At 33.1% G+C, this 13606-nt stretch overlaps 1 protein-coding gene across 1 annotated transcript in view; it reads right to left on the minus strand.

Annotated features, from left to right (window-relative positions):
- CCSER1 (coiled-coil serine rich protein 1) overlaps positions 1–13606 on the minus strand; it is a 677753-nt gene that overhangs the window by 524752 nt on the left and 139395 nt on the right. The window contains exon 2 of the mRNA XM_081304852.1: positions 2930–4294. Within this exon, the coding sequence (XP_081160978.1) occupies positions 2930–4253 (1324 nt within the window). The 5' untranslated portion in view covers positions 4254–4294. The remainder of the gene's footprint in view (positions 1–2929; positions 4295–13606) is intronic.

The raw sequence follows: 13606 nt of genomic DNA on the forward strand, positions 1-13606 counted from the left end.
AGAAACAATCAATGAGGTGAAGAGAGAATCTAAATTTTGGAAACAAATTTCTGCCACATGCACATCAGATAGAACACTAATCTCCAGGATATATAAAGAAACTCAAAAACTTAACACTAAAAAAAACAAGCAACCCAATCAATAAGTGGGCTAAGGATCTGAACAAATACTTTTCAGAAGAAGATATACATTAGATCAATAAACATATGAAAAAAAATGTTCAACATTTCTAGTAATTAGAGAAATGTAAATCAAACTACTCTAAGATTGCATCTCACACCATTCAGAATGGCAGTTATCAAGAATACAGATAGCAATAAATGTTAGCGATAATGTGAAGGAATAGGCATACTCATACATTGCTGGTGGAACTGCAAATTGGTGCAACCAATCTGGAAAGCAGTATGGAGATTCCTTAGAAAAACTTGGAATGGAACCACCATTTGACCCAGCTGTCCCACCCCTTGGTCTATACCCAAAGGACTTAAAATCAGCATGCTATAGCATTACTATAGCATTCAGCCACATCAATGTTTATAGCAGCTCAATTCACAATAGCTAAACTGTGGAAGCAACCTAGATGCCCTTCAATAGATCAATGGATAAAGAAATTGTGTTATATACACACAATGAACTATTACTCAGCATTAAAAGAGAATTAAATTATGGCATTTGCAGGTAAATTGATGGTAAGTAAGCCAATCCCAGAAATCCAAAGGCCATATGTTCTCTCTAATAAATAGATTCTGATCCACAATAGGAAAGACATGGAAAAAATGAGGGAATTTTGATGAGGCAAAGCAAAGGTGGGGTGGAGTGTGGGTATGAGAGTAGGAAAGATGGTGGAATGAGATGGATATCATTACCCTAGGTACATGTATGACTGCACATATGATGTGATGCTACATCGTGTACAACCACAGAAATGTAAAGTTGTGCTGCAATTGTGTACAATGAATCAAAATGCATTCTGCTGTCATATACACCAAATTAAAATACATTTTTTAAAAAAATTCCACATTTGATTCCAGGAAAAAAAAAGGGTCAAAACTATACTTGTTGAATGAAGAAATTATTAATTATAAACTAACCGTTCTATTTAGGCTCATCTACTAGTTAAAACATTTTTTAACAAAACCTATTAGACTAATATAGCAATTTTTTAAAATAAGTTTAAAACCAATGAATAAAATTTAATTTCATTATTTTTTTTTTAATATTTATTTCTTAGTTATCGGCGGAAACAACATCTTTGTTTTGTATGTGGTGCTGAGGATCGAACCCGGGCCGCACGCATACCAGGCGAGCGCACTACCGCTTGAGCCACATCCCCAGCCCCTAATTTCATTATTAATAGTACTAATAGGACATCTAAGACACTCAGGTACATATAATATAGTAGCTTAACTATATGTTTCATAACAAATACAAAATAAATTTAGTATATGGAACTGAGTGTGTGCAGCATCTTTCTTGCCTGAAACGCATTTACTTAAACTGATTTTAAAATTTTTAAGTCCCAAATTACAAAATCCTTAAGAAGATGAGCACATCAATATTCAATATTCTCACAAATAAAAAATATAGAATATCAACTTTTCCTTGTTGATATTACCAGAATATCTGTACAAGAGCAGGTAATACATTGTCAAAATTATTTTAATGTGTTAAATGTCTTAACTCCATTTTCTTAACAAACAGATAAATAATCACCAAGATCATCACTGCTTATTCTCTAGTTTCCACAGAGACAAAAATGCACAGTATTGAATTATACATTGAGGCAAGTCATCACCACTAAATAAGAATTTGATATGTAAGATATATATATTTGGTATATAATTATATTTCTGTTTTGGTGCTTTTTTTCTTTCTCTTTGCACCAAAAGAAAATTTATCTTTATAACAGTTCTATTTATTTGTGGGGTACACAGTGACATTTCAATGCATGCATATAATGTGCAATGCTCAGATCAGAGTAATTGTGTGATTTTTTTTTTAACTGCCTGCATTTCAACCGAAGGTCCATAATTTTCTAATAAAGTGACTTGGTAATGTTATCAATTATAAATTTTTATCAATAACTTCTGCATGAAAGTTTTGTGAGCATTGAATAAAATAGTACATGCAAATTTCTTAGCACATTTTTGGGTATGCAGGAAGTACCCAAAAGTTTTCTTGAACTGAATTTTGTGTTTAATAACCAAGTTTTCTGGAGTCAAACTGCTGGGGTAATTCATTCTCTCTCTCTCTCTCTCTCTCACACACACACACACACACACACACATACACACACACACACACACACACACACACACACACACACACACCCTTTCTTTTAAACTAAAGAGAATGAGTGCCAGATTGCACACCTAGTTAATATTAGAGACAAGGTCAGAATCAAGCAGGGGCTATATGCACCATGAACCTTATTTTTAAAGTTTGCAATTCTTTCTTGTCAAGAGATGGGGATTATTTATATCAAATCATGTACCCTGGTTAATAAACATTTCTTAACATAAGCAACAGAATTTTAAGTATGAAAATGTATAATGAGTTTGGCTGAAATATATTCATTTCACTAACTATGAAATACCAATAACTGCATAATGGATTATTTTAAAAAAGACAGCCCTTATTCTACATAAAGTCACATTGCAAACAGAATTAATTTCCTTCCACTTTCTTTGGAGGTTAGAATCTGAGTAACATAGTAGAGGAAAATGAATAGTATTAATGAGTTATGCTTTTAATATATATAATTGAGGTAAATTTAAAATTAAGAAGCAGCAGTATTTAAAACAAAGGAGAAGAAATGTAGAGTGAAAAAATGAAGAAAATGTGGATTCATGAGATGAAGTGAGAAAATCGAATACATTATAATGAACATTGATTCACATCATTTATTATACAAAGAAAAGCAGCATACCTCGGGCTGTACTTGCTTCATAACCATAAGATGTTTTGTTTAAAATGTGATGATCGCCAGAAGAAGGTATTATCCTTGAATCTGAAACAGGATGAATCCCTTTAACACGTTCAGCTATTGCTTTATGTTGCTCATAGAATCCAAGTTTCCTTGGAGAGCCTGTCCTTGGCATTGATTCACCATTTTGTAGTGGCATATTTTCTTCTCTTTGAGTATCTGCTGATAGGTGAGTCTCTGAGTTGTTCACATTCTTAACCAGTAGCTCAGTGATTTGCAATGACACTTCCTTTTGATTAGCAGCAGAGGTTTCTGATAAGGAATTAGATTCAGTGCTACATCGACCTTCTAACCTGTATTTCCCAGGAGACATAACTGCACCAGGCACAGCTCCCATATGTTCTATTGTTGTCTTTGTAAGAGCAGCAGGTTTGGGAGCGCTCTGAGAGGTAGGGTCATTGGGGCCACCATTGTCACAGTGGGATGCCATGCTTCCACTATTAGGAAATGCATCTGCTTCAGACACAGAATCTTCAGTCAAGGCTAAAAATTCTGAAGGTGTCTGGGCTGTGGTAAGATCAGCAGAAAGCAAAGGAGATTGCAAAGAGCTTCCTGCCCGTTCATTTACATCCACAGAACAAGATGGAGAAGCTCTTACTAACACAGGTTCTCTCTCTTGGTACTGTGTAATTTCAAGTGAAAATTCAGACTGTTGTACCAACGAAATGGATTGGCTCTGTGGAACTGGCTTAGAAAATTTATAGTGAGATGAAAAAGATTTAGGGAGTAACTTCCTTGTTGACTGCTTAACAGAACGGCGAGTTTGTTCTTCTGTGAATCCAGAATCATCTCCCTCACTCTTGCCAGAACTTAGACAATTTATAAAGACATTCTTATTAGTTGAGTGCTCCTTTTCCCTTTCAAAATTCTCTGTCAAGGATCTTGTTATCTTCTTATGTCGTGAACTACTAAAACCCACAGAATGTCTTCCCCTGGTTTTAATATGTTCTTCCAAACTCAATTTCTGCATATTGCTGTGACCAGGTTGAGCACCATTTGAAATACTAAGGTTCTGGTTAGTGGGTTCTTGCTTAGGTTCACTCCCTTTCTTATGGTGGAAGCTGATGGAAGGAGCTCGGAATATGCTCCTGCGTTTTCCTGTACTACCTGAGCTTGAGTTAGTGCTGGAAGGAGAAGAACTGTGGACACCAACGGTATTGCTGGAAGAGGGTGAAGAAGGAAGAGAGTCATGTCTTCTGCTAATACTTTTTCTAAATATTGGCAACCGTGAGACCAAGGTAGATCTTCTTGATCCTGAGTCCCCCATTGGGACTCCAAGGCTTGCACGGGGATAGCCAACTTAGCAACCTGAGAAAAGTTAAAACAAAAAGAACAAGTTAATAGAATACAATTAGAAATAAGACCTAGTAAAACAAAATATTGCATTTCAAGGCACAGCATAGAATTTGAGTTATAACAAAACAATAAATGATTAAATTCTGATACCGAAGAATCTTTTAAATTTATAAATACAAAAGTGATACACTATTTTACAAAAATTTCAAATGGTAAAAAAAAGTTGATGTAACCAAAAATACTTAAAGTATAATCAAAAGTGTATTAGGTTCCCTGATATGAGATCATTTATTTAAGAGCCAGACTAACTACTCACAACTGATTTCATAATTTTGGCAAATTGTTGAATCTTAATTTTCTACATGTGCTTAATTAGGAGGAAGCATATGACAGCTATGATTATTGCTAAGTAAATGCTCCAGATTGCCTGTGTAGGAGAACACCAGATGAAGCCATTTTTTAAACTATGTGACTCAGCAGGTTATTGACATAAGCATAATAGGGTCAAAAACCAGACAAAGGTATGGCCAGACACTGAAATCTCCATTTTGAGAAAAAAATAATTAGGATAAATTCTTCTCTTTGTTGTTCGATTTAGGAAGCTCAGAAATAATCAGGCCATTAACAGAAGAAATTAAACCACAAAGGATACAGGGTAGGCTTATAAACAAGTTAAACTTATGAGGCAAACACAACTATAATTTGAAGACTTGCATGAGAGCTAAATCAGTTGGTAATCATAAGAAAAGTGAGAATATATACTGAGGAAATCTAAAACAAAAAAAATTATGAGCCATATCAGTGTCAGTATACAAGGGTTCTGATGATCAATCAGAGGTAGAAGAAGAAGACAGCAGCTCTAGTTACCCAACTTTTCCTGTAGTAAATATTTTCCACAGATTTTCTTTTTACTCTAGAAGTAGGTAAAACTTCTAATTAGGACACAACGGTTCAGCAGTCACTGAATGAAAACTGGGCGTTTTATGGCAGAAGTAATTCATCTGAAGTCACTTGGCTAACAAGCAAGCAGGAATAAGAAATTAAACCATCTCTACTTTAAGGTTGGCTCAGGTAAGCCTGGTATATACTGCATGCACTGGAGTGAGAACCAAATCATGCTACCTCTTCAGGGATTCCTAGTTTAGAGTCAATCTTAGGACTCTGCTGGCTGCTACTTTTCAATGGGCTTCACAATGTACCAGGATGTGCTTCTGTTTTGTTTTGCTTTGCTTTAAATTTCACTTAACCTTTTACCTGCACTGTCCAATCCTCCTTTGTCCACTCGAATTGGACTCTGTTTCATTTTGTCGTTTTTTTGTGTCCAAATCTGCCTGACTAAACACTAATAAGTATATAATATTAGAAACCCTCCACTTCATTATCCTTATTGATAGGAGAATTGATTAAGTAAAAAAAAAAAAAACAAACTTTCATTTCCTTGAAGAAGGAAGACATGAAAATGGAGAATATTTTTTCTCAGATATAATTTCAAACAATATAGTTTGACACATTTGCATTTTAAGATTTTAATGGATGATTTTTTCATTGCAATCACTGAATCTGAGTTAATCTTTGAAGTTGACTTTATTTTTAATTTGCTAGTGAGATCACATAGCATTTATTTAATTTGACAAGGAAGAATTGTATATATTTATGTAGTATAACATGATATTTTGATATATGCTTACATTGTGCAATGATTAAATCAAGCTAATTAATATATCTACCATCTCTCTTGGGAGAACATTTAAAATCTTAAATTTTGAAGTTCATACTTCTCTACTATTGTCTGTAGTCACTATGCCATGCAACAGATTTCTGAAATACATTCCTCCTGTATAACTGAAAATTTGTAACCAACCCTTTGCACATCTCCCCATCCCCTATGCCACCTATTCCAACTGTCACCCCTAGTAACTCCTATTCTATCCCCTACTTCATCAAGTTTGACTTTTTAAAATGCCAATTGTAGTGAGATCACATAGCATTTATTTCTCTGTGCTGGCTTCTTTCATTTCACTGAGCATGCAGTAATCCAGGTTCATCTACATTGTTGCAAATATAGAATTTCCTTCTCATTTAAAGCTGAATAGCATATCATGATATATATACACCACATTTTTTATTTATCCATTTATCCTTTTGTTTCATATCTTGGCTATTACTAATAATGCTTCAATGAACATACGTGAAGGCATTTCTTTGAAATTCTCATTTCAGATCCCTAGGATATATATTCAGATATGGAGTTGCTAAATCATATAGTCAATCTATTTTTAGTATTTTGAGGAACTTCTCTAGTTTTCTCAAATGACTGTACTAATTTACATTTCCACCAACACAGTATAAGGTTTCTTTTACCTCCACATGAATTTGAGTTTAAATCTAAACTGTACATGAGCCACACCTGAGAATTTCAGTGTTCCTATAAGGTCTTCATTGAAGAAAGCTTTAAATATAAATGGAACTCTTATTTTTCACAAATAAAAATGTCTCCTCCTCACAGCTTACATTTTCCAAATTAGAGACAATGAATAATACATTTTCCATGATTTTATTCTTAATGTTTTAATTAGCATCATTCTTAGCTCTGATTTTTTTCATTTATATGCAGCATTTCAGTTTCCATTCAGTGCCTACTGAACAACTATGTCCTAATTAGAGCATTATCAACCATAATGACTTGCAGCTGGTTGTGAACCTATGGCCTTAAATGCATTAATGCCAAGATATTCACCATGATGACTTAAGTACTTCAAAATTGATGTATATTGAAATATTTCTTGGCCTTTTAAGAAGGATTTCTTGCATTTAGATCAGCATTAAAATTTCTAAAACTGACTCAATTCCATATCTCCTTAGCAAGTATTCATAAGATTTAACTAAGAAAAATTTTTCAAAAAAAATTACAATAATCACTCCTCTTCTGACATATAATGAACAGAGCCAGACTTCCACTGGGAACAAATAACACATTTAATCTACAGATACATTTGTCCTAATTTCCTTAAGTAAAACCACCACAGGTTCTAAAGCATGTTTAAATGTTCAATGAAATGAACTGGGGTAGATAAAATCCATTAAAGACAAAAATCCTTTAGATTTCACCTTGTTTTATATGAACTCCTATTTCCTAATGAAAAGGAATAAATGAAAGAAAGATAAAATATAGACTCGAATTATCCATCTTCTTTAGAAAGGCTCTTCAGGGCCCAGATACTCTCTAAATCTCCAGATTCATTATTTCTCTCCTCACATTTCATTCTCCAATTACACTGATGACTGCCATTTTCTATTCACTTTCACCCTTAGGGCCTGTGTAGATGTGGGTCCACATCTACCTGTTCTGTGACTTTAATGTGGCAAAACTCCCACAGATGCCATGCTTTCCCTTCCAGGATGCCATCTCTAAAACCTCCTTCCCACCGGCTCCATTGTGGACCCTGTACTCTCTCTTTATATATCCTCAGGCATTAGCTCCTTACATGGGAAACAGAATCTATCTGTACTATTTTTATCTTCAGCTTCTTAATAGCAAAGGCCATCTCTGGTTTTGCTTTGATACTGTTCTACCTATTACAACACAGCATTAGTCCCTATAGAGGAAACGGATTTCAGAAAATGAAGTTGTAACTTGATCACATCAGGATTTCAAACATAAATAAGAAAACACATTTGATGTTTTGCTGTCATGAATAAATGTAATAATCCTGAGACTGATTATGCTGCAATGTACCTTTTAGACATTTAGAAGTCTGTCAAGTCTTTCAAACAATTTACAGTTCAATAATCTGAAATTTGTAAATAAACACCTGAAAACATCATGAAAAAAATTAATGCTGAACAAATTCGATGAAACAATCCATTACATCAACTTGAATTATTTATGAGAGATAAATGTAACAGCGTTATAACATGCTAATTTCATTTCTTTTTCTATAGTGTCACTATAATTATAAAAATAACCCTTAATTCCTTAGCCAACGTGTATGTTTTATATACTGTTATAAATGTCCAAATCAGATAAGGCATCTTTTTTTTTTCAATTCCTACTTTTCTCAGTTCAAAAGTGACAGTTACTTGAATCATAAGTCTTAAAAGTACACATTATAGGCTGATCTATACCTAACTATTGTTCAGGGGCTTCTACTACCATAAATATTATTCTCTTTTAAGAATCAAATTTGTTACAAAAAAGGAGTATCTTCTAATTGAAACTTTAATGCTATTTAAATTAACAAAAAAATAATCCTAACTTGTTGACCACATAACACAGATGTATATTGACCCTATTAGAAGTGGTATAAAATTCAGTCTGATCTCCGTGAAGTTTACAAGGAGCACCTGAAAATACACCCTTTGGTATTTAGAATCAGAATTTAATAAAAAGTACCCAGAAAGTAATTTATTCGGTAATCTACACAACCTTAGCAAATAATACCACCATATGGTAGATTTATTCTAAATAAAATTAGAGTCACATTTCTTATTCAGGATGATTGAGGAACACTTGATTCTAGTTTTGGGGATTATACATCTCACTAATAAGCAATTTATTTAAAATTTGAGTAAATGTAAAATACATTAAATAATGAAGTCATATTGATAATATTAACTGTCCTACTATGATTCCAAATACATTAACCAAAGGCATAAAAAGCTTTTGTGGGGTTTCAGAACTGCATCAACTTGGAAAAGGATTACCATAAACACAAATGGGTATATCTGTACAGTAAAAGAAAAGAAAAACACAGTCATTTTCCCCATATTTTTTCAAGTATTTTTCTAGAGATTGGACACCTCTTGTGTTGTTCACATTATGAGCCAGAGCTGTTGAAGGGTGTTCTGATGCCACACATCTGTCATGAGCATCAGTATTTGTGTTCTCTCCCAAAACTGACTGAAAAAAAATAAAATAAAATCTATACCCACACTTTCCTTTGGCATTACAAAGAATATAACGTGAAACATTGATAATAATTATTTTACAGGAATATTCTTAAGAAGGAGAAGGTACTACATTAAAAAGAAATTAATACTCCCTGGCACAGAATAGATTTGCAGCCTCTTATGATGAAATACATTAAAAACAAGTGACACATGAAGTATGAGTATGAGACACATAAAGTCATCATGAAAATAATTTAGTTATCAAACTCTATGCCCTAATCTCACTATTCAAAACACACACACACACACACACACACACACACACACTAAATAATACTGAGAAGTGAATGAAGGGAGGTCAGGCTTCTGATACTTTACTATGAACTTCCCCTAAGTTTACATTTGTACTGAAATTTAAAAGCAAATGATTAACATTTGAAGTGTTTATGGGAAATGCTGCATAAATTAAACCTGGCCCCAATCTCATTCCTGCTCAGAAAAGGTCTCAGAAAATAACCAACAAAGCCTAAATAACCACAATAAAAAAAAAATAAACAATAAAAACACTTCTACTCCACGTGGGGAAATGCAGGAAACCAATACTCTGTGAATAACAATTTTCAACATTAAGGGAACTAAAGCAGGAATAATTCATATACAAGCATTTGAAAGGATTTGATTAAGGGCTAGGGATGTGGCTCAAGCGGTAGCACGCTCACCTGGCATGTGCGGGGCACTGGGTTCGATCCTCAGCACCACTAAAAATAAAATAAAGATGTTGTGACGCCAAAAATTAAAAAATAAATATTAAAAATCTCTCTCTCTTTAAAAAGAAATAAATTGAAAGAAAGGATTTGATTAATTTTTACACAAATTAGGTAAGATAATAGCTGGAAGAAATTTCCCAAGCAATCCTATCTAATTGTGTCATTTAACTCAGACTTAATGAATCTCACATCTGTTAGGTACTTAGGGGTCATCAGGAAAGTCTTCCAGTCCAGGCAAGGGCTGTGCGATTTATACCTCAACATTCTTTCACTTTAACTATCTTGCAATTTATCTTTAAATAAACTTTTGTCTTACATGAATGAAGAAATAATGGAGGCATTTTTAATAGACAAATCACTCCCACAACATTGACAAGGGCCACTTGTGCCAGTGGGGTCAGTGAGGACAATATGAGAAACATTAAAGGAATGGACTGATCAGGACCAAGAGGGTGATCAGTCACAGGAAAAAGAATGAGACTGTAAGCCTAAGATAGAAAGAGCAAGAAATCATTAATCAATCAGATACATTCAATTAAGATTATTAAATTTGTATACAATTTAGCCATGTTAATTATGCTATGTTATCCTCAACAAATGCATGTAGCAATACAAAAATTGCTCTATAAGAAATGTCTACCTTTGGGTAATTTTAAAAACTTATTTGGCCCTTAAAATGATATACAAAAAAGGTAGATTGTCCCTATTGCATTGTATAAATCAACCTTCCCATTAAAAAAAAAGAGTGGTGAAAATTAGTATGATATCAGGAACAAATAGAATAGAAGAATAGATTTTGAAGAAATCAGTCTAGCAGGATTTAAGAAAGCAAATGAGTTTTTAATCTGAATTAGTGGAAGGACAGGCACCATGATACATACTTAGAGATAAATGTGATCCTGACACCCAGTCATATAGGATTTTAGCTCTTTATTGTTCAGAAAAGACAATAGAGATAGGAGAGATAAGGAAAGGGTGGGTTTTAAACAGAAATTAGAAAAAAGTTAGTTGTGAAAGAAGTGTAAACATCTAATCTATGTATACCTCAGGCTTCAGTAAAGAATAAGACTGCATTTTTAAAAAGTGTTATAGTTTATATACTGAGATTTACATATAGCAAGTTCCTAACTATTATGAATGCAGACTGATGCAAGAATACCTCGATTGGAATTCAGCACTGCATTTAAGACCTGTGTGACTCTAGTGTGACCTAAATTAGTTACTCAACACCCTGAGCCTGAGTTTCTTTGTGAAAATAAGAGGAGCATCTGCACTAAAATATTTTTGTGAATAGCAAATAAATAAATTCAACAAAGTACTGAATGGGGTTTAGCACATGATCAATGCTCAATAAGTGAATCACCATGATCAATTAACCATGCTTGTGTTGTTTCACAGCAGATATGTTTTTCTCTAGTTTATGATTTACCCCAGTTCTTTCAGTCTGAAGTTCTAATTCTGTCTACTGCTGAACTAGTCCTGTCATTTCCTGAGCTAATCCCAGACTGAAAGGGTAGCAGATACTGCAGGACCCAAGTATCAATGGGGCTTAGCTTAGACCACTCCCTAGATATCACAAAATAAATCATGATGTAGACAATATTAAGAAACTTTTTTTTAAACCACCTCTTATAAACATGGGTTAAGCATCTGTTATTTAAAATGCTTGGGATCAGAAGTGTTTCCGATTTCAGATTCTTTTTAGAATTTGGAATATGTTCGTACACATAATGAAATATGTCAGGGATGGTACCCAAGCTTAAAAAGGAAATTCATTTACATTTCATATACACCTTATACATATAGCCTGAGCGTAGTTTTATACAATATTTTTAACTTAGCTGCATTTTGACTGCAACCAGTCATATGAGGTCAAGTGTGGAATTTTCCACTGTGGTGTCACATCAGTGCTCCAAAAAATTGAAGATTTTAGAGTATTTTAAATTTTGGATTTTTAGACTAGGAATGCTCAACCTTTAATTAAATTTATCCTTTCCTAGCTTTTGGCCCCAAATATTAGACCATGTTGAATATACGTGATTGAGTAAACGTTCACTTTCAACAAAAATTACTCAGACAAGGAGCAATATTTTCAAAATTAGAAGACTGTGTTAGGCTCTGATCAAAATTTCCAAAACGTGTAATAAACGTGATGAATATTCAATACTGCCAATATCCGAATGAAATACTAATACAACAAATATACAACTTTAAAGAGAAAGTATACCTGTCTAAAAACATAGTGTATTTGTTAGTAAAGAACCATTGTATGTTTTTATAATCATAACCTACTTTGAAGAATTTGGTTAGTCTTAAAAATATCTACTGCTGAAGAAAAAACTACCCAGTGTCCTAGGTTAGGTGTCTTAGAAGCAGAGCCTAAGTAATATTTTTATGCAAGCAATTTATTGAAGGATTATTCTTAAAAGTTGAAGAAGAAAAGGAGGCATGATAGGACAAATCTTGGGGGCAGGGGGATTCTTGGATGAATAGCTCAACAAAGATGTTGTTGAAAAGTGAAAACAATCTTCAAAATGATTTCTTGGGGCAGCCCTGGAGCACTAATTAATGGCCTGAGATGAAGGGAGGACTTGCCTTTGGTACCCCCATGCCAGTCAGTCAGTAGACTTCCTTAAGGAATGGGGGAAAGTATTGGGAAAATATAAAACAGGAAAAGAATTGATATCTGAAATGTATAAATAATTCCTATAAATCAAGAAGGAAAAATATCTAAAAGAAAAATAAGCAAGTGAAGAACAGGAACAAGCATTTCATAGAAGATACACAAATCAACAACAAATATAAAAAATCATTCAAATGTATTAGTAAACAGGGAATATAGAAAGAACTCCTATAAGACAATAAGAAACAGAAAACACAAAGAATAAAAACAGGAAATTCATAGAAAAGTAAACAAAACACCAATCAACATATAAACATTCAACCCATTAAGTGGGAAAAATTAGAAAATACTATTTTTCACTTATAACATTTTAAACATAATAATATTAAGTTTTGTGAATAAAGGCATAACTCATAGACACCTTCATTCCAAATTGCTAAAACCATTTTAGAGGATCATTTAACAAAATCCAAATTAAAAACAATAATTACTCTAAAATAATACCTACAGTTCTGCACAAAGAAGACTACATACAGATGTTCACAGCAGGTTTATAAAAGAATATTGAAAACAATGTGTGGTCTTTAATAGAAGAAAAAGAGATGACATTTCTATTCTATAACACAATAAATAAGATATGGACATCTTAGAAAGAAAAAGATACTAACAAGCAGATAAAAATCTTTCAAGCCCTTTAGTTATTAAATCAAATTGCTAAAAAATAAGCTATGCACATTTATGTCAATTACATATATATTATAAAATAATACTAAATATTCTGTAGACTCACATATATAAATACACAGGAAAAAATTCAGAAGGATGTACTTCAAAATGTTAACAGTGGTTATCCTTTAACATGTGTCTTTGCAATGGGGGTTGTCATATGGGAACATTAGTTGTATATGTAATATGAGTTATAACAATGAAAATTTATTCATAAATTACTTTTATATTAAAACTTTAAAAATAAAGGAAATATAAAAACATAACTTATCAAAAAATACATGTTATGAAAGAATACAGACATAAGAATGTATAATG

This window comes from Spermophilus citellus (genome assembly GCF_964194105.1).
Source record: "Spermophilus citellus genome assembly, chromosome: 8".
Lineage (NCBI taxonomy): Eukaryota > Metazoa > Chordata > Mammalia > Rodentia > Sciuridae > Spermophilus > Spermophilus citellus.